The sequence below is a fragment of the Lissotriton helveticus genome, chromosome 3_1, assembly GCF_964261635.1.
Source record: "Lissotriton helveticus chromosome 3_1, aLisHel1.1, whole genome shotgun sequence".
NCBI classification, from domain to species: Eukaryota; Metazoa; Chordata; class Amphibia; order Caudata; family Salamandridae; genus Lissotriton; species Lissotriton helveticus.
Window position 1 is genome coordinate 1,316,770,380 of NC_136061.1, and position 23,000 is coordinate 1,316,793,379.

The following is a 23,000-nucleotide window of genomic DNA, read 5'->3' on the forward strand; positions in this document are numbered from 1 at the left end:
ACATAATGTTGCTATGTTTGACTATTGAACAGGCATTCACAATTCGTTTCCGTGCCGTTAAAAGGGACTTAATTTGAATTGTGCAGCAGGTGCAGTGGCAACAAGGCCAAAAATTCTAGTTACCCCACTAACCCCAGATTATTACTCAAATTTTAAACTACACAGGCACTAAACACCTAAAATTGCTATATTTTATTACTAAACAGGTAGTCACAAGTGCAGTTACCTTGCAGACAACAGGGTCTTGATTTGAACGTTCTGCAGATGCAGTGGCACCAGGCCCAAACATTGTCAGAACTCCTCTAAGCACCTAACATTTCTATACTTTACTACTATACAAACAGTCACAATTGCAGTTAACTTGCAGTTAAAAGGGGCTTGAATTAAGTGGTGCAGTGGCACCGGGCCAAGAAGTTATCAGAACATCTCTAAACACCTAATATTTTAGAACTAAACAGGCATCATAAGTGCAGTTATCTAGCAAGCACTAGGGTCATAATTTCAATAGTGCAGCAGGTGCAGTGGCACTGGGACCAAAAACTCCAGGCACCCCACAAAACACCTATTATTGCTATGTTTTATCCCTAAACAAGCAAACACAAGTGCAGTTACCTTGCAGACAACAGGGTCATGCTTTGAATGGTGCAGCAGGTGTAGTAGCACCGTGCCCAAAAGTTGTCAGAGCTCCACTAAACATATACTATTGCTATATTTGACTACTAAACAGGCAGTCACAATTGCAGTTAAAAGGGACTGTATTTGAATGGTGCAGCAGGTGCACGGGCACCAGGTCCAAACGTTGTCTGAACTCAATTAATTCTATTTTTTCCTTTCATTTTTCAAATGTTATTATTACTTACCCGCACTATATACCACTAGTAGCACATCAATATATTGACTTTTTGTACATAAACAAGTCATAACACTTAAACAGACTTTCTGCAACTTATATTGTACAACACTCAGCAAGCTACAACTTACAACAAAAAACAGCTTATTAATCACATAACCAACACCTAGTGCATTTACCATTTTTTTCATTATCGTATATGAAAGAATGTTGAAATATGGGAGTTCAGACTACGAATTGTGCAAAGTTATCACTTTTAATTAATACCTCAGTGCACTGCTATAATATGCCCTATTATTGTCAAAACCTCCACATGTAAAGAAATTCACTTTTTTACATTTGAAGAGACTTTATCATATTTTCCGCTATGTTTTTGTACGATTTACATAGGCAGCAGCGGGCCGTGGAGGGAGTTACGGTGGGGCAGGGAGGCGGAGGGGCAGGGTGGAGAGGGCTAAAAACCGGCATATGGATAATTACAGGTAAGTAAACAATGTAAATAATAAAACGAATTTCGTAGCGCGCACTGCATCGCAAAATGCGATGCAGTGCGCGCTACGAAATTCGTTTTATTAATTAAATTGTTTACTTACCTGTAATTATCCATATGCCGGTTTTTCGTCCTCTCCACCCTGCCCCTCCCCCCCCCCCCCACCGTAACTCCCTCCACGGCCCGCGGCTGTACATAGGGTATATTTTCAGGAATCAGCTCGTGCACGGGCTCTAAAATCTGAGTCAGAACCCTGGCTCGGCTCTCCCTATTCATTTATTGGCTCGCCCACCTCTAGATGCGACAAAGAAAAACCCATGGGGAACAGTTCAGCCATACCAGGAGTGCAGCACCCCATATACTTTACAGAAACAGTTGATAGTGGGTTGCAAAAAAAAAATTGGAGTTGGACCAAGTGGGTTGAGAAGATTGGAAAATTAGTTTTCTTTATAGGGCCTGAACTCTGCCCAACGGCATTGGAGAACTTTACATATGTTCCGGTCACATTACCCAAGATCGTATCTATTTATTTTTTAAGTACAAGGAGATCAAGTGATTTGCTCAGAATCACAAGATGTTGAGACAAGCCTTGAACCTGGTTCTCAGTTCCAAAGTTGGCAGCAGTGGCTGTAACACTACATCCCACAGAGTATCTAAAACACAATGGGCAAGGGAGCACGGGATTGCAACGGACAAAGCCTAGATTATGAGATTTAGCCTTTGACAGCCGCTTCAAGTACACTGCATTAGAAGTCTCAAAATAAGACACACCTACAGGCAGGCCTTTTACATTTAAGTAGCAAAGAATAGGCCAAAGGACGAATCACAAAATACACAGAAGGTGCTTGTCTGCACTCATAACTCACCAGGTTGTAACTTTTAGGTGTACAAGCAAGATGCAAACATTCTGTGACTTGTCGGTGCAATAACAAGATGCACCAACCATTTGCAAAGCTTTCTGCACCAGCCCCAAATGTAGCAATCCAGATCACACTACAAGGCATATCCTCTCTGCAAAAGGATACAAGCGATCCCACAGCCTTTTCATGTTCCTGGACTTCACGGGGGAGGTGTAACTTTAGTCTCTGTGCAACGATCAAGCGTTAACTATGCTTAACGAGCATTTGCAATGCAATAAGTCTCACCTTTGGGACCTTATATGTGTTTAGCTATGCAGCACATTAGCCTGGGTGCTGAAACATCTACTGTTCTTTAACGTGGAGGGAAAGTGAGCACCAAACTGCATGGCACGCCAGGTATGGGAACACACGGAGAGAAAAATTGCCTTTCAACATGAAATGGTATAGTACAAAGCTCTGTTTTTTGTTTTTTTTTAAATTGGAGTTTACCAAAGCTCTGTTTTTTATATAAAATCAGGGCCTTTGGTGGTCACATCACTGAAAGCACAAGATTTGAAAAAATTATTGTCTACGGGTGCTTATGGAAGACAATTTCTATGGACTGGAATCTAGAGAATGCCAACGAGATTCTGGTATTTTACTGACTTCTGCTGATTGTTTTCTATCAAGAAAGTTAAATAGAGGCTGTTGGAGAAAAATTAAAAAAAGAAAGCCCCTCGGCAGAAAGCAATTCTGGTATTTTACTGAACTTTACTGGCCGTTTTCTATCAAGACAGTTAAATAGAGGCAGTTGAACAAGTAGAAAGCAATTCTGGTATTTTACTGACCTCTACTGGTTGTTTTCTATTAAGACAGTTAAATAGAGGCAGTTGAACAGAAAAAAAGTCCCTAAGCGGAAGCAGACTAGTCCTAGGGCTGAACTCCAAAGACCTCAAAGTACATACACATATAAGTATATACTTAGGTATATACAAGAGGTCTTGAATACTCGGAACTTTTACCCTTCTGGCTTGAAGCCCTATAGCGCGCTAGCATTGCTTCCAAAGTAGTCATGGCTGCAAAGTCCGTAGATTTCCATGTTTATTAAAAAGTAACCCTGAAGGCACATCTTAAAGCTACAGTGAAGTCTGTGGGCATGTCTTGATAAACTCAACAATTTGAAACATTCCCTCCCCATGTGATTTGAAATCTGCTGTTGAGACTATGATTACTGGACAAGCCCTCCAGAGCTCAATGGCATCCCAAAACTAGTTTGCCTAATTAAGTGCCGTTCCCCATGTCGCGGACTGATTTCTCACCTACACTAAAACATGGGATCACATCACCCTCTTGCTCTCCAATCCTGCACTGCCAGGGTAGACCCTCTTTCTACTCGTATTTCCAAGAAGGAGCACACTTCGAAGGTCCTTCTGGGGCCTTGCCCCTGGAATCGCTGCCCGCTTTATATTGATAATGCATCCCCTTTCAGACATTTAAATCACGCTTTGAGAATCATCTCGATTTGGAAACCTAACCACGTGACTACAATATATATTTTGTCATTGGCAAATTACTGCTCTACCACTCCTGGGTGAGCCTAGTCTCCAAATTATCATCGTCTCTACTTATAAGTTATTATTCTTTAATACTTCCTCCTACATTGTGTGTCGCCATGTCACTCACTGTGCCACCCTGTTGTGCCCCTTTTTGCCTGCTCGTCCTCTTTCTCCAGCGTGTGCTACTGTTCCTTCCTCATTCAAGTTATTTCAACATTGCTAAATTCTTCACGCATTCTTTTAGTTAAAATATTTTCGGTTTTATACTTTCAAAGTAAACCAATGCTTGTTTTTGCTGTTTTTAATACCGCGCCTGGCTCACAGCGAAACTTTAATTAATTTTATTACGGTGCTTAAGAAGCAAATGATTTCACTTGGGTGTCCTGGCGCTGAATTAAAGACTCCAAAAAGTCAGATCTTCAGTTTATTTCTGAAGTCTAAAAAGTGGTTTGGGGGCCTGATCTCCAAGGACAGCATTCCAGGCCAGGGCTGCCAGGTAAAAGCAAGCAGGGCCACCCAGTCTTGTACTCCTAATTTGTGGGACCACATGAAGTGAGGTAGACCCACAGGAAAGCCTGTGGTGATGGCAAGAAAATACTTTCCTGGTAAAAGCTAAGCAACTGACAATAATAAGGTGCGATAGCAGGCCTGCCTGTTCAGTGCCTTGAAATGCTGTCAGACTCTCAGCTAACTGTGACCAAGTATGATTTTACCATGCCGCTATTTCAATTTACACATATGCGCTTTTGTTTCGTTCTTAGTAAATAGTTCCGCGCTGCCGTTTCAATCCATATCCATGCACTTTGCTTTGGTTCATACCGTATAGTTCTGATGTCCGGAAAAGTGGATCCTTTGGCGTCAACTGTACGCTTTTCGTTCACCACCAGTAACTTGTAAGCTTTGCAGCCTGCATACGGCAGGCCTGCTGTTATTCCCTCCTCACCTCTGCGTGCTCAGACAAATACGTTTTACATCTACTGCCTTCGTAAATCTTTATTCTGATTGTGCAGTGCTGAAGCACATTCTAGGCGGAGTTTGCACTCAAAATACAACACTTGTATTAATGGCAGGAAGACATCGTCTTCTGAAGAAAGCAAACAAATGTACAGTGACATATACATTTACACAGTGGGCTCTATTTCCATCAGTGTTGGTGTTTTATGCTTACCAGTGGACCAGGAAGTAGTTAGTGGCGATGAGGATAAGGGCGGCAGCATAGTGCCAGCAGAAGCACATGGTGATGAACATGATATTTTCGTGTTCCGTCTGGTTCCATTCAGGCCCTCCCCAGGGGGGGTACAGGACAAACCCGATCTGTCCAAAGGAATCAGAACAGTCAATTAAACATCATTTGTACATCTTCAGACTGCAGTCATCCAAGGATACGGAGCATCATGACTTTCCTTATGTGGGAAGCACCCAAGAAGTTGTAACACATCTTCTATACAATATCTCTTATCCCCGCCAGTGCCATAAGCCTCCTTTCCACCATCTCACTTATGGATCCAAAATGTAAAGCTTCTAACACATGAGGAGCGAGGGGGAGGAATGGCAACTGCAGATCCTCCCTAGTTAGACACTCATCACAACAAGCATTTACAATGCAATGGTCTCGGCATTGTTAAAGTTAGAGCTATTGGCATTGCTCATGACATTATTTTTGTTTATTATGCCCCACAAACACAGAGCCCCCCACACACACAGCCCCCCACACACACACAGAGCCCTCCCCACACATAGCCCCCCCCACACACACAGAGCCCCCCCCCACACACACACACACACACACACACACACACAGAGTCCCCCACACACAGAGTCACACACAAGGCAAGAAAAGTGGCACAATTGGGTGCAGAGGCAAGAAAAACGGCAAAATCAGGGGGCAGAAGGCAAGAAAAACGGCACAATCAGGGGGCAGAAGGCAAGAAAAACGGCACAATCAGGGGGCAGAAGGCAAGAAAAACGGCACAATCAGGGGGCACAAGGCAAGAAAAGCAGCACAATCAGGGGAACAGAGGCAAGAAAATGGCACAATCAGGGGGGCAGAAGGCAAGAAAAGCGCACAATCAGGGGCAGAAGGCAAGAAAAGCGCACAATCAGGGGGCAGAAGGCAAGAAAAGCGCACAATCAGGGGGCAGAAGGCAAGAAAAGCGCACAATCAGGGGGCAGAAGGCAAGAAAAGCGCACAATCAGGGGGCAGAAGGCAAGAAAAACTGCACAATCAGGGGGCAGAAGGCAAGAAAAACGGCACAATCAGGGGGGCAGAAGGCAAATGGGTACACGGGCTTCAACAGCACCATGTGTATGTAAAACTGTCATTGTTCCAATAAAATTTATATTTATTCCGCTATATGCCTCCAGTTGACCTTTCAAAACTTGAAACTGCTTAATAACTACAAATTCATTGAGAAATAAAATCTACATCTGATCTATGTTGACAAGATGGCATACTGCAGTAGCACCTGTATTTTTTGAAGCATGTTAAAACACAAGCATTTGCAATGCAATAGGTCTTGCATTTACGCAAGTTTAAGCTATTGGAATGGTAAATGACACTTCCTTTTATTTGTTTTAAAAACAAAATTAAAAGGCATTGTTATTTGCACTGTTATTAGCTCAAACTTGCGTAAATGCGAGACCTATTGCATTGCAAATGTTTTTTTTGCCAGAGTTTGAGTACATACGCAATGTCGCCTCCATACAGGTACATAGTAGTGTGATACACAGAAGAAGGGCAAGAGAGAGCACGCGGGAAGAAGGGATAAGTAGAGGGAGTGTAAAAGGGGAGAAGATACAAGAAGGATGGAGACAGCACAAACAGGCACAATGGGGGACTTAGGGACCTGTAAGCAGAGGCGCAGCTATCTTCGGTGCAGCAGGTGCAGTGACACTGAGGTCCAGGGATGTGACAGGCCCAACAGACCAGAATTCTATCTTTATATTAATACGGGCCCATTTCTATCGCTTGCAGAAGTGCAGAAGACACCCAGGCTACCGTGATGCCAGTAGAAACACTGCATTGCACTCAATTGCTCCAGCCACCACTATAGAAGAATACACCAATCAGACTAGAGTGGTTAGAACTAAACATATACCAGGTGAGCACCAGGCAGCACAGGTGACAACGAGAAAAACAGACAATCCACTCCACTCTGGAAAGTCACACAGGTTAGGTTGGAAAGTCCCAAGAGCTTCTCCCCTTTTGGAGTACCCCTGTAAGGACTCTCTCCAAGCTACCTACCCATAGTAACTGTCTCTACCCGAGGTCAAGTATATGGCCGAAGCTGCATTATCCAATACAGTAACAAAACAACGCCTGTTGTAGTGATCTCACTAGGTAACACCGAATGCTGGGCTTGGCTTGTGCACTAGCTCTAAGAGCAAGCCAGACCCTTGGCTCTGGTTACTTCTGTACATTTGTGGACTCACCCACCTCTAGAGGGAGACCAGGGGTGGGTTTCATTTCATACTGCCATCTCAGCTGTTCAGTCTATGTGATTTGTGTACTGAATTATGCAGATCGATGGTCCCCACGTTCTTGAATCCCATAAAACGTGCAACCAGTTAAACCTGCCCCAAAATCTCTCAACAGGCAATTTAAACCTCCTTGTTGAACCCGCCAGAGAAGCTACATCACCTCTTGTTAACCCCACACCGTCACATCTGCCGTGGGCCACGCTCGCCTGCTTTAGTGCCACTGAGTTCTCATGAGTCGCTAGCTTGGGCTTTATGTTACAGATCTAATCCTGAGCCGCAGAGCCATTAGCTCGCTAATGCCTCTGTTCTCCTACAAACTGCCGCTAATTTATCAAGAAAAGGCAGTTGAGAGCCCTGCGCATGCGCGCTGTGTTGTCGCTGGCGGACGCTTCATCCCAGATATGTGACTATCATTTTTTTTTGCTGCACCCAATGCCCGTTAAACCTCTGTATGAATATGTTGAGGATAATCTGTACCCCATACCCATAGCAATGGGGATCCTGTGTGGCTTTGGAGGGACAGAGCACTCTGCCTGTTCACTCACTGCACGTTTCCGTGGGAGACATGTCCATGCACAAGGACCGGACTCCCTGTGAGGGCAGGCAATGAGGGAAAGCTTCAAGACAAGAGTGAATGCCTGGTAAGTGTATACAATACACCATTGGCCGTTCACGTCCCCACTTCTTTCCCTCCCATCTCGCCAGCAAAATAAGCATGCGGAGACCCTAACTAGAGTCAATAGAATCCCTACCTGTCCACAGGCAGCTGGCCCCAGGAACTAGACGAATATCAGCAACACCTACAGGAAAATCTTGGAGTAATCATCCCGTTTGACGTTGTGCTCACTTAATTTTTTTACTGCACAAATAGGTTTTGCGCGAGCATCCGCCACTGATGTTATCATCTGCGTGGGATTCTCTGTATTTCTGACTCTGCGTAACTTTACCACATTCTCCCAAAGCTCCGCTGCCTATTGTCACAAAGCGCTGTGCAGAAAGTTTTTTAGTTTATCTGGGTCGTAGTGGCCTGTCATAGTTTGGTATTTGTAGGTTATGACGGGTTTGACAAACCCGCCTAGTCGCGCACTGTTCACGTGGTGTGGTACACCTTCTAAATTTTTCAAAGTATTACACTACATTCTCTGCATCTTCTTTTTTTTTAAGGTTTTATTGAAGAAAACAAGAGAAAATTTACATATATCAGGCGTCATACATGGAATACAATATAGCGATAGGTGAGCGAATAAACCAATGCTGAAAAATCAATTTACAGGAGTATGCAACGTCAACCAAGTTAGGTACAAGAATGAGGAGAAGTACGATCAACATTCCAGCGAAGCAGCACCTAGCAGAGCTCACCCACCCATAGTTCAGGATAATGAGGACCAAATTAGACACCCCGATACATAAGAAAATCGATAAAGGATAAACAACCCATCTCTCGTAAAAGAAAAAGGAAAGAAAAAAAGGCTATAGAACTAAACTAAGGCAAAATAACAAACCCCTCCCCAATCCCCCCACCCTGCACCCCTGCAATGGCTATGGCCCGACCCCACTAGCAGTGTGCCTGTCGCCCCGGAACTAGACCTAAAAGTAGGAAAAAAGAGTGGAGGAGGAAATATCAAACAGACCCCCGGTCTCCCTTACCCACGCCAGTATCAGACCGCCCCTACACATATCCAGAATAATACAATGCAACGATTAAAATCAGACGGGGGAGCTAGTAAGAACCACCCAACTCCCGCACATTATAGGTTACGAGTCCCGTATCAAATGAAGTCATTTTTCAAACCCATCCAATCAAAGTCAAACCTGGCCACTGCGATTTTTCATGCAAGCCCTGTCCGCTCGATCCGCCATTTCAATAAGAGTATCAAAATATTGAGAAAGTTCAAAGTCAGTACGGAAGGATTGAAGCCAGGATAGTAGTACACAAAGTCCAAAAGTCAAATGATGTTCGCTGCCCACCAAAGATAGGTCGCTAGAGCGTATTTAAACCATCCAGGAGAAAAAGGGTGAGGTAACAATCCGACAGTCACTGGAGAACTCGCTCTGAAATATAAGATCATCCATGTCCATCTGGGGCGGTATCGGTATAGGACAGGATGTACTTTCAATAGTCCCGGGCTTGCTAGCCGTCGTTCGGGGGTCGACAAAAAATACCAAGTCTGGCTTCAGCGTGGGGCCCTCCGTCTCAGACACATCTTGCTCCACGGGTAAAACAGCTTGTTTCAGAACCAACGAAGGGCCGGAGTCCGGCCCCCGGCAAATAATATCAACCGTTACGACCATCCTCTGGATGATGGCGGTGACCTGTGAGTGGAGCTCCCCAATGGCGGCCATTACAGTATGCAGCGACGGTATACATTCCACCGGCTCCATCGCCTCTCACGAAGCGACCGAGCAGGTCTTTGAACCCCGGAGGTCAACTACTCCGGGGTACCAGGCACCGGCAAGTCGGATGCAACTGTGGGCACTCTCAAAGGCGCGATCTCAACACCGTTGCCGCCAGCGAGGATCCAAGCCCATCGACCCCGGGAGCCCAACGGGGCCTCCGGGCAGCGGACCCCCGACCACAGCAACCGATGCGTCATGCCGCTGTAGCTGCGAGATACAACTGCCACCGAGCCACCATCCAGAACGGTCAAGAAACAATCCACATCGGGAGACCGGACGCTACCCACGTCCCGCGGCTGATGTTATTCAACTCCAACCCGGCTGGGTTAGAAATCGAGGCCCCGGCTTCAACTCTGGGTTAGGCCGAGAATGGAACACGGCATAGCTTCGTTATTCGAGCAGATAGTGACTCTAAAGGTGCAATCCTGGAATTTCTAACACCTCAGCTGCACGGGAGTCCGGTGCAAAATCAGGATAATCGTCAGGATTTGTGAGCAACTGGCGGAGGTCGGCGGAGCCGGGAGCTTATGCGGCCATCTTGGTTGCTAGCGTAGCTCCTCCCATTCTCTGCATCTTCATTGGAGAAGTATCTGGTATTCCATCTCACATCCTATAAATGAGTCATGAACACTTTAAAATACTCGTGACGAGTAGACACTATTTGAATAACACGGGGCACCCACAAACAACTTTCATATCATATAACACTCTAAAATCACACACATCAACAATAATCGTCTTGTGGTCAATAGTAAGGCTCATCCGCGTTGTAGAAGGTTGGAAGTTTACTTCTGTACTGTCAAGCCCGAGTATTAAAACCAGAGCAATTGAATTTGGTCGCATAAATTCGGGTATAGTTATGTATCTAAAAAGATGGTAGGTTTATTTTCATGTTGTTGAACAGAGAGAGCTAGTTGGTTGAGCCATATGTAGTTGCACATAGTCTTTATAGCAGTGGATAGAGATTTGTTCTAGGTCAAGATGGCGCCGTAGAAAGTCAGCATTTAGAAACACGCTGTTCTGAATAGTCCGTCATTGATTTCTATGACGCGGTAAACATCTCAGTAAGACATAAGCCGAGGTATAATGGCACCGATATCGGATGAAGTTGAGGCAACACAGGCATTGAACAAGCGGGCAGGACGTCCAGCTAAGGTAATTACGGAGCATTCATGGAATCGTCAGCGTTTAGAGTAATTCAATGTTGTAAATTAGAGGCGGTAAGTAACAGCGATGCTTTCGTTCTTTCATTTACGTTTTAGATTTGACAGTGCAAGATAAAGGTATGTGCTCACCGAGTTGAGGTAATATTTCAGTATACGAGCGTTTGGGAGTTAGTGATGATTATAATATAAATCACTCATGTTTTGCAGGAAACCGAATGATTTCGGCAGCCACTCTGGTATGTTGGCAAGTTCACATTAGTTATGGTGCAGAATATCATTAGGAATTGTTATGAGAGAGCTTATTATTATTATTTTCTCCTGATAGCTTATCGAAAATTCACACAGTAAAGAAACGTGGTAAGCTTAAGTGATTACAGTCCTCATTGGCTTTTTGTTGTGTAATTGGATACCAGTATTGAATACACAGGATATAAACACATACAAATATTTTTTTGGGTTTCAGCCCTTAGATGCAGAGAATCAATCACACAGGTATGAGTCACAACATCAACCTTATCACACTTTTGGGCATCCATATAACATCACTCTCACACTCTTATTTTTTCAGCCTGGCCCCTGAGGAAGGTACCTCTGAGTACCGAAATGCATTGGGCAGAATAATGAAACTGTGTTATTGAAATGTTAATTGTATATGGTTAAATTGTAGTAATGTATAATCACGAGATGCATGTGTTGATATGATGAACTGATGAATATTGACCAAAAAATGCACGCAGAAAGATAAAGTGAATCATATATTAAAACAAGTAATTGTTTCATGGCAGAGAATGTAGTGTAATACTTTGAAAAATTTAGAAGGTGTACCACACCACGTGAACAGTGCGCGACTAGGTGGGTTTGTCAACCCCGTTATAACCTACATTTTTAAGCAAGGAGTGACTCCCCTTATTAGTCGCAGCACCTTTTGTTTTAACTTGAGAAAAAAGATTAACTCGGAGTGCTCCGCACACAACCCTATCTCCAGCATAGTTTGGTATTTGACACAGGTCCTGGCGGGAGCTGACACACCAGTGATAGCAGTGACTGCTGTTGTCATTTCCCAGTGTCGTCAGTGAGGGCAAATGGGTCCAGGCACACATTGCCGAAAGTCAGCAATTAGCGAAAGTCTAGGAGGATGCTAACAGTATTGCAATAGCGACACTCAGCGGTCAATCAGGGTAGAAACAGACTAGCATCAATCACACACACACACACACGCACACACACACACACACACACACACACACACACACGACTTCATTGCACAGTGGGGAGAGGAGACATGTATCAGATTAACTGGGGCAAAGAGAGGGATTTAGGAAGAGAGAGTGTGTGACGTGGAGAGGGAGAAACGGAATAAAATATTGGGAGATAAAAACTAAGGGGGCGAGGGAAAAAGAGAGGGAGGCCAAAATAAACACCAAAAGAGATATATTAAAAGAGAGGAAGATAGACAGGAAAATGAAGTGAATAGAACATGCGGAACAATACTACTGGCCATAAAGGACCGACTAGGAGCAGCGCAGCACCCGCAGACATCAAAATGGACACTGAGGTGAGAAACAGACACTGAGAAAGAGGCAGAGAAATGAGAAACGGGCAAACAAGCGGAGTGACGGGGCAGAGAGATGTAATATGTCCGTGAGAAAGACAGCGAGGGAAAAAGTCAAAGAATCTAGAGGGCGAGACAGTGAACTTTAGAGCAAGGTTGAGGGAAAGTGCACAGATCAAAAGAGAGGCTGCGGAACACAAGTAATGGAGAGAGAGTAAGAGGGAGAATGAGGCATCATGGGGCAGTGACGGACAGAACAAGCACTCACCTGAGGAAGACTTTTTCCGGCGGCGGTCGGCCTGAAATGGCTGCCGCAAAGCTCCGACATTTTCGCGATTCGGGGGCGTGTTTTTAGCAGTTGAGTGACAGATGACGTCATGGCTTAAAAACTGCAAAAAACACGCCCCTGAATCGCAAAAAGACGGGGCTTGAACAGAGTGACGCCCCTCTCCTCCAATGGCTGGCCTCCGTTTAGGAAGCCAGCCAATGGAGAAGAGGGGCGGGTTCAAGCCCCCATACTGCCAAATCATAAAATCTCGGACTTCGCCCACTGCTTACGCAGTGCGACGCAGTCCTCGACCTAAAATGGGTACAGTAGCTACAAAAGGAGAGAAGGTCGAACGGTCTCCCTATTTTGGAATACAAGCCAACGTCTAAAGCCGAGATGTCACAGAATTACTGTTCGAGCATGCAGGAAGACCATTCTTATGGAAGAGGAAACCCCACACACATATTTGTGTCATGCTTCATCATCGGCCACATCTCCCCAACCTGGTAGGACAGTATCACCAAGGTGGACTCTACCTCTTGACGAACTGAGATGCATGTACTAACAAACAAAGAAAACCCAGGTGAGTCCTCCCAGAGTGTAGAAGTACGAATATTAACCTATAAAAGTAAATTACAAGAAGGGACAAACATTAGGACTTCCATACAAGAGCATACATTAAAATTGTCATTCTGTGGGCATACAAGTGACACTACACTGCACACGACTATAAAATAACACAACTAAGAGGTGACAGAGGCACATGCATGCACAATGCATATGCACTATGGACAACAACATCCAGTTATTTATTTATTTATGGCAGTATAGGTCATTCTTATGAACAAGAGACTATCCTTTACCCTAGATTTTAGGGGATACCTGCTTCCTGGTTTGTGAGGGGAACGATGTCCTTTATAGTCACACTCTAATGAAGAATAATGGAGGGTAAACAAATATTATCAGATGTAATACACAACTGTCACCTTAGGGGGTCTGGCTTAATAGACACTACTGTCACCTTATGGGGTCTAATAGCTATTGAACAATTATTCTATATCAATGTCATTGTGAGTAAACAGTGCTTGTTGAAGTGAAATTCAAAGGGGATCATATCAGAGAGTGTATGACATATAAACAAGTGAACACTCTTTTAGATCACACAGTCTTTCTCTGACAATTCGTCCGGTCGTAAGAGAAGACATGCACATGGGTCACAGGCCAGCATTGGCTCGGGGTAGTCCCTTTCTTTTGATATCCCTGCCATTGAATCAGAAGATCCTTAAATCCTTAAATACAGTGCTCATTGTCCACGCACCTCTCATACTGGGACCGGCACGGTCATAGACTGCTAGAGGCGGTAGTCTATATAGATATGGGTGATGTATACATTCTGTAAAAGTAATAACCTTCAGTTTTAAACCGTGCACCAACACGCATCTCACGTGGTGCATACATTGGCTCACTGGTGTTCAATTAGATGGTGGTGTTCACACAATGTCAAGTAGTGAGTGGTACATCAAACACACGTGTCATGGTACATATATTCACTCAACGGTGTCTCATTATGTAGTGGCATACACACTTGGTCAAGAGCTGATGAGGTAACATCTGTCAAGGCTTAGGACTGTACCCAAATCAGGATGCCCCCCAGGGACACGCACTAATCACTACATCCAAAGATGTGCTGTGAAGACAGCATACATGCTTGGTTCATAAGAAAAGCAACCGCAGACCCAAGCCGTACCAGCAGCTGGAGCAGGCTCGCTCAGGTGGAACTACACGATGGGCCTTTTGATGTAGTAGTAAGTGGTGTGTGTGCGCGTGTATGTCCCCAGAGAGTCCTCCTGATTTGGGTGTGGTCTCGACCCTTGAAAGAGGTTACCTCATTGGTTCTTGACCATGCCACTACATAATGAGACACCATTGAGTCAATATAGGTACCGCAACAGGTGTGTGTTTGATGTAACGCTCACTTCTTGACCGTATGCCACTATCTAATTGAACACTAGTGAATGAATGTATGCACTGCTTGAGGTGCATGTCTGGTGTACTGTTTACAACGTAAGGTTTTTACCTTTTCAGAATGTATATATCAGCCATATTATATAGACTACCCCCTCTAGCAATCTATGGCCACGCCGGTACCTGTATGAGAGGTGCGCGGGCTATGAGCACTGCATTTAACGATCTTACAATTCAATGGCAGGGGTATCGAAAGAAGGGGGCTACCTTGAGCCTAAGCTGGCCTGTGACCTGTGTATATGTCTTTTCTTATGACCTGGCGAATTGACAAAGAGACTGTGCAATATAAAAGAGTGTACACACATTTCTGTATCATACACTCTCTAATGATATGATCCCATTTGGATTCTATTTCAACAAACATTAGGTTTACTCAATTACATCACTATAGGATCATTGTTCAGTAGCTATTACCCAGGCCCCGTAAAGTGACAATTGGTGCGTCTATCAAGCCGGACCCCATGAGGTGACAGTTGTGTATTATACCCAAGAATATTTTTCTACTCTCCATTATTCTTCATTAGTGTGTTACTATAAAATACATCATTCCCCTTCCATACCAGGAAGCAGGTATCTCCTCAAATCTAGGCTAAGGTATAGTCTCATGTTCATAGGAATTACCTACACTACCATGATTAAATTACTGAATTTTGTGGTCCATAGCACTTGTACGTTCTTTGTGCATGTGCTTGTACCATCTATTGTGTGCTATTTTATAGTAGTGTGCGGTGTAGTGTCACTTGTATGCACACAGCATGAATACAGTTTTAATGTATGCTCTTGTAGGAAGTCCTAATATTTGTCCCTTCTTGTAATTTACTCTTATAGGTTAATATACTTAGTTATATACTCCGGTAGGACTCACCTGAGGTTTCTTTATTTGCTAGTACGCGTCTCAGCTATTAGTCCGCCTGAAAACGTTATGGATCCACAGCCCTGAAGAATGCCCTAGAACTATTTAGGCTAAACACTAGGGTAGGAACATGTCAACTTGGAGAGACAGGTTGAGCCATTGTTCTCAAATATACCATGTCGATTCTGTTTTTAGATATACAAGAGATCTCCACTATTAAAGGTGATCTAACTTGGAAACTCAATGTATTTTTAATTCATCTGGATCCCGCCTTTACCCTGTAGTTTTCATTTAGGAACTCACTTGTGTCAGGATCTGTCAGGGGGTCACGTCCACCCTCATGGTTCTGTCCTACCATGGTGGGGAGAAGATGCAGATGATAAAGCATGGCACACATCTGTGTGAGGCCTCCTCTTCCATAAGAATGGTCTTACCGAATGATTTGGGCATAATTCTGTGACGTCCATACTTTGGACTTTGACTTGTATTCCCAAATAGGAAGAGAGTCTACCTCCTCTCCTTTTGAAGCTACTATAATCTTTTTGTGATTGAGTGTCTAAAATGTAAGAGCCATTGAGTTCCCACAGTGCGTTGATTTACACTTGGCAGTGGTCGGAAAACCCAGAATTCAAGGGGATGTTATCATTTTCTGTGAATCCAGAACCCCCGAAGAACCTACCTGCCAGAACCAAGTCCCCTGCAGAATGGTTAGGCTAGTACGGAAGAGCTCCAGCACAATGTGGTCCCTCAGAAAGACTTCAATAAATATAGTGATGGCACCACCAAACACCGCAATGAGGAGCAGGGAGTGTATGTGCTGGTCCAATTCAGGACGGTTGTGGACGTGAAAGTAAAAGAGAAGACCTAGGTTTAAAGAAAAAAGGATATCAAATACATCATCAATCCACGGAAACCCCAAACTTTACAGTACTTTACCATACTTTGACCAGGGGAACAGGACTCAAGGAGGAGGATGGGGAATCAGATCTTTGTTCAAATGTTCAATATCTCCAGAAGAAATGTTAATCCGACACGTGAAGAACATTTCCTCCAGTCTTGAGCCCTTGACCCGATGCAAGTCATTTAGTTTGTTTTTAACCAATTCACCCCGGTTCAACCCTGTTATTTACTAACTAAATACACTGATCTAGACTACAAAAATTATAATAGATAAAAAAAAGGGCTTATTTTGACTAAGAACACTGGTTTCAAATGAGGTGTTGCATGTTTTTCAGACACCATGAGTAGCCAGCCATGGATGAAAAGTGTGCTATTTGATTAAAGGAGCGACACCAACATTTCTGCCCAATACACTGTGGTTGTGTGAATCAAAATAACGTTGTCATGGCCCTGGGCATGGTGCATACTCCACATTACCAAGTCTGCTTTCTACAACACTCTAAAACACGCTCTCTGGTGTGAAAACATTTGACCCAACAGGATGTGAAGATATAATATTCCTATGCATGAAAAGGCAACGATAGTGAAGCATCACAAGTCGAGTTACTGGAGGTCTACACATCACTAAGGAAAACAAGATGTATCCCGTTTAGGCTTTCAATTAAAAATCTTAAGCTCCCTGAGAGTTTTAGCCTTAAATCATTTCAGTTTGGCTGAAGTAGCATATTACCACGGTTTGAAAACGCAAAGTGCTGGACTGGAACCTGGGTTCCCTTTATACATACAATCCTGTGGTAAACCTTATCAAAAGCAGACTTAAGTCGTAGTGTCAACCGCTACCGATTGACACAACGACTTAAGTCTGAATGTGATGCTCTTGGTGGCAAAGATTGGGAATTAATCCTGAAGGAAGCCCCTACAATGAGAAACCTACTGCACTTAACAACCTGCTCAGTGTAGACATGTGTATCACCATTAATGGGCAGACAAACTGAACATTCATTGGGTTCACTGAGATTACTTCTGGAGAGTTGGCCGGGATCACCCTACCACCACCACCAGGAAGTTTGGATTATGTTGTCCCTCTATCTTTGGTTTTATTTGCCCAGTTTAGATCACTGTGGAGAGTTAAGACAACCCTAGAGAAGAGAGTTCCCGGGTGTTCTTTTCCACTTTAAGCTTTTCTGTCCATTTTCCTACACAAGAACAATGTACTCCTGTACTGACTGCATGCATACCTCATTTAAGTATATGACCATGGATTAGAACTGTCTTTGTACTGAAATATAAGATGTGCTCACCTTCAATAAATACTGCTAGGAAAAGGGCGAGGCGGTCCAGACCTTGGGGCACCTTGAGTGGGGAATAGACAAGAATGTCAATGACCCCAGAGAGTCCGTAGAATAGATACATGGTGGAGTGCTGCCAGTTCATCAGCTTCACCCAGCTTTTCTCCTCTCCATCATACAGGTGCATGTGTGGACCATCGGGGACGAACTGCTCAGCCAGAATACCTAAATAAGCAGTCGACAGAAAATGATATAATCATACAGCTACAGAATCAGGCTGCACAAACACCATGGCTTGGTAAAGGCTTTTGCTGCACACGGGTGGACATTTTTGTGAAGATCTCCACTAAATTACCACAGACATCAACATTCTAGCTAAAGGGGACAAATATCCACTCTGTTTAAAATGTATGTGGTTCCTTTATCCACTTTGATAAAGGGCTTTGGCTTCAGACTATACGTGGACACCCACCTCATTTGAAGATTAGATGAAGCACATGCTGCTTTACAACTTCACTTTTAAGATTGCAAGTGTACCATTCTCATCCGGATTGATGCAAACTCCCACTCACTGATGAGATGTAGGCATTGTTCTTTGACAACTCGTTCATCTGGAATTGTAAATTGTGGCCTACCAAACTGGGTCTACACTTGTCCAGGCAACTTCAGCTCATATCTTGGGCACAAATTTTAAGCAACTTTCCTTCAGAGAGCAGATTGGAGAACAAACCTCTACACGCTTGCTTATTCTTCGGAAGATCATACCAATTCCAGTCTCAGATTTTCAAGAAACTGTAGTCCAGACTGAGATTTTCCATCACATGGGCCACAATAATTTCATATATCTTTTTCTACCTGCCTGTTTTGGGGCTAGTTTGCAGCGCCTTCAAAAAGGGCAGTTTCTCTTTTAGTCAGGTTGATTAGACACTCCTATTTCTACCCATCTTGCGTCACATGATTGGCTATCAGTGCAAAAAGGATGTCTAGGTAAGGGCCTTTGAGTCACAAAGCTATTTATGCCTCAGCACCTGGATACTTACAAAGGCTTTTTGCCCTCTATAGACACACTAGATCCCTCCAGATCTGAACAGACCAACTATCTGGTGGCTCATGGATTCCATCGGACAGTTAGATGGGTATACTTTTTCTGGGAACACTGCAGAAGCACGCAATTCTTCCCCTCTTTTTGCACTCAATAAGCAACCTTCCCCTTTTTTGTCACCGATTAAAGTAGTTTCACTCAAGGTTCTCAAGGTTTCAAAGTGAGGACAGCCTTTACTAGGGTAATTACATGCTCAGCAAACATTTAAACCAATCAATCCATCTAGTGTTGAATATTTAGCCACAAGATCTCATATGGCAAGGGAAGCTGTTCCGCATTAACTCCGTTTGAATTTCTGCAAGCCCTTTGATTATTTTCTCCCCATAGACTCGGCTGCATGGGACTGGATTCCATGAGCTAAGGGTCAGGTACCTCTGGCCAGGTGCACCCAAAAAGTTTACCTCCATAGTAGTGCAAGTAGCAAACTAGAGCGTGGCTTTCTGCACCCATGCGGACTATAGAAGATAGGCAATTGGTGCCCACAGCTTATGGCTTCAGTGGCATGGAATATTAACTGTACCCTATAAAATCAGTTTTATGGTCCCCTAACTGGCGATCAAACTTTCATAGGAATGTGTAATGAATGCATGTTGAGTAAGTTTATATGCGGCATGTTACAGCAGAGTGGTTGAGAAAGAGGGAAATTGTCCTTGGGGTAGAATATCAATGTATCAGAAAATGGTGGTCCGTTATCTGGTCATTTCCATCTTATGGGTACCTCAACCTTCTTGTTGCTGTAACCTTAGGGATCCACCCCAGAGACTCCATAGCTGTCTGGTGGGTTGAGAGAATGTATTTCCACCTCCTGCCGGACCAGAAGATCTGACCTGCAACACAGTACTCAAGCCCACAGTACCCGTATGGTTGTGGTGAAGTGCTGAATTGCAGTGTGTGTTACTGCTGCTCATGGAGCCTGACCTCTGTTACTCATTCCTGCTGCTGTCACCAGCTACTTTGAAGAAATTAAAGTTACAAATCCAGGTGCAGGGAGTATGACATCACTGACTAACAGCCACAGGGAAGGCTCATTTGCGAAGCTTGCATGGAAGTCCTAGAGTTAAAGTGAGCTTCCCTGGAGCCTCAATAGCTCTAAAGTTCAGTAGGCAGAATCTAAAACACGTGCAATATCAAAACAATAATCAAGACCCTGCATAGAGCTTACTAGAACGGCAGATCTCACCTGCATCACAAATTGTGCGAACCCAAGGCTGCACATTTCCAGAACACCGGTTTTTTATCTTCACTCCATCCCATTGACTGTACCCAGTCACCCTCGGTCCATGGAGGTGGATTTAAAACAATGTCATGGGTCAAAAAAGTGATCTCATACCTTCCGTCCCCAAGTGTCAACACAGAGCTGGACCCTTGTCCCTCCCTTGGCCCCTGACCAACCTTGTATTTCCTCTTAGTGGTCAGGGGAAGTGTGCGTAGTGGAAACAACAAGGGCCTGCAGAGCCATTTGCCTTTTTTTAATTTTTGCTAATGCATTCATGACCCCCGAGACCAGGGGTGTCATAGCCAGGCCAGAGGAACCAAAAGACGAAGTGGAGGCAGCATCTTCTACCCTACTCGACGTCCATGTCTGACTGGAACTATTGAACAATCTTTCAAGCCCTTAAAGGTAGCAGAGAAATCATGCATTATGAATTGAAAACCTGTGATAGACCAATAGTCCTAAACGTCTAGTAGCTTAGTGGAAATTCTGTTCAACCAGTGGCTTCCCCGTGAAATCCTGTTCCCTTCGGTGCCTTATGTGAAACAAAAATTGACTGGTTGATTTCAAGAACAAGTTGGTGAAATGCGCTACTCCACCTTTCGTTAGCCCACCACCAGCATCAGTACTGTCCATCCATTAGCCCTGATGCTGAGATTAAGAGGGCTATTAACTGGTCTCCTCCGAACTGTGCCTGTTACCACAGAAACAGACTACCTGTCAGTGCCATCTTTAAGAGTTTTATGACCCTGGGCTACAGAAATTGTAACAACTGACTATAGGATGCATTTTAGTTCATTTAAGCCGTCTTCATGGCAAACAATTTAGAATTATTTACAAATTAAACGTTCAGGATCGGGGACATACAAAACAGAGGGCATTTAATGACTATTACCTTTTTTTTGCTTTGTGGTCTCTTTTTTTCTTGCAACTATTTTTTATGTTGAAACCAGGGTCATCAACCAGCTTGGCCTTCCCATTGTAGAAAAGACAGTACGTGCACTGGATGGATGCTTAGTGGACAAGTACGTACAATTCAAAGAAAGCATGCACAAAAATTGAAAATCATAACACTTATCTGAACACTTACCAGGGGGCCCCCCCTTGGACGGTGGGCCCTTGACCAATTGCCCACTTTGCCCATACCTTAAAACGTGTCTGCCACCAGGTCTGTTAGAACTGCACACACACAGAGACTCGAACTTCGGAACCAGTCCTTTAGCAAAGTGATAGCATCTGTGGCGTCTGTGGCGTCGGTGGAATAACCTATTCATTTTGGGTGGGTGGCTCATTTTTTACCTTTTTTTAGATTCGAAGCCACCTCAGAGGCTGAATTCAGTTGTTGCACCCACAGCCACTGAGAGACCAGGGCAAACTATGTATCATAGCAAACGTGCTTCGTTTTCTGGCAGGAATGAGGGCTGCTAGAGCAGTAAGGGCAGCTACTGGTGTTAAGAAATCTCCTTGTCGTAGAAATAAACACAACTATTAAAATTATCCCAAAATTGATCTCCCCTACTGTGTCCATCCCCTTCTCCACCTCCTTGAGTTGCTGTGCATGTGAACCTATGTTGGACTTTCTTGGCCACTGCCTTAGAGCTGCGAACAGGCTGACTTAGGTTCGCCAGTGAACACTGAGCGAGTACCAACGCTGCAGCCAGTTGTCAAGCACAAACAGGGCATGTCCTAGTCTGCCCGGCATTTCTTGGATAGCGCTTCCCTTTCAATGGTTACTGAATGCTGCTTAAACAAAGAAGTCAGCCTCGCTGCACAGGCACTTCACTTCTTAAACAAGCATTTACAATGCAATAGGTCTCGCATTAGGAAAGTTTGAGCTATTGGTATTGTAAATGACAGATTTTTTTATTTATGTTTTGTTTTTGAAAATAGCTAAATTAATAGCTTTGTTATTTACAATGCTAATAGTTACAACTTTCGCGAATGTGACACCTATAGCATTTGTAATGCAATAGGTGTTGTATTTACGTGACTTCCATGTATTGATATTACAAATAACAATGGCTTTTATTCCATTTTGTTATGCTATGCTGTTTTGTTATACAATGCTATGTTTTTTTTTTTTTGTTGTTCTTCAAAATTTCCTTGGCGTGAGGGTCCCGCAGTTCCCCTTTAGTTAATCAGGCTCGCTTGCGACAACACACATTCAGACCCTTCCTTTACGCCCTACCACTTTCAAATGTCACCAGCCGCCACTGCTAAGCTTGCACTCACAGAAGGCACAAACAAAGTGCGTTTACTTCAGAAAATAGCAGTTGATACAAGTGGTATCATTTGAAACTGAGAAAAACCAAAGGGGATGATGTACGGAGCGTTGACAATACAAACACTCACCCCCAGTCAACTGATCTGGGTTTAATCCATCACCGTTCTTTAGCTCACTCCGCCACCCCAGTTCAGACATGGCCATATGCAAATCAGTCTGACCCTGTGCCTCATGGGAACAGTCCAGCCCGAACTGCCAAGCCATGTCTTCCGTGGACCGGATCCTTTGGTTTTTCTTTGTTCGCCATAAGTTGGCTGGGTATGCTCAGACGTGAGTCCCTTGCTCACTTTGCCACTGGATTCAAGCAAGCCGGGCTGAATAAGGCTGGTGCAAAGGCACCAGGCAGCCTTTTTGAAACTTGTTTTGATGACCTAATAACGTTCTACTATAGTGTCTTATAGCCAGCACATCGAACCTGCTTTTTAAAACAAGACCAGTATTGCCTTCACTATCTCTGTACCGTATATGTAAAAAAAAAAAATCCAATAAAATCTTTTGAAATTAAAAAAATAAATAAATAGTGCAGCAGAGGGGGGCGTGGGGCAGAACGGGTCCAACTGGACTCAGGGACATAATTTCTGCTTGCATGAGGGCACGTGACACCCTTGCTTTGCCACTGCTGGAGACCCTTCCTAGTCTAAAGAATTAGAATACACTGCACTGTTTAAATCAAAAGCATCTAAAGAGTTGTTTGAGATCGACAGCCGAAAGAAAGTAAGTTAAGTCCATGAACAGG

General features: G+C 44.0%; 1 protein-coding gene across 2 annotated transcripts in view; it reads right to left on the reverse strand.

Annotated features, from left to right (window-relative positions):
* TMEM45B (transmembrane protein 45B) overlaps positions 1–23,000 on the reverse strand; it is a 266,178-nt gene that overhangs the window by 2,473 nt on the left and 240,705 nt on the right. For both annotated transcript variants that reach the window (XM_078681977.1, XM_078681978.1), the window contains 3 exons: positions 17,678–17,890; positions 16,156–16,340; positions 4,904–5,049 (listed from right to left, as the gene is read on the reverse strand). In XM_078681977.1, the coding sequence (XP_078538103.1) occupies positions 4,904–5,049; positions 16,156–16,340; positions 17,678–17,890 (544 nt within the window). The remainder of the gene's footprint in view (positions 1–4,903; positions 5,050–16,155; positions 16,341–17,677; positions 17,891–23,000) is intronic.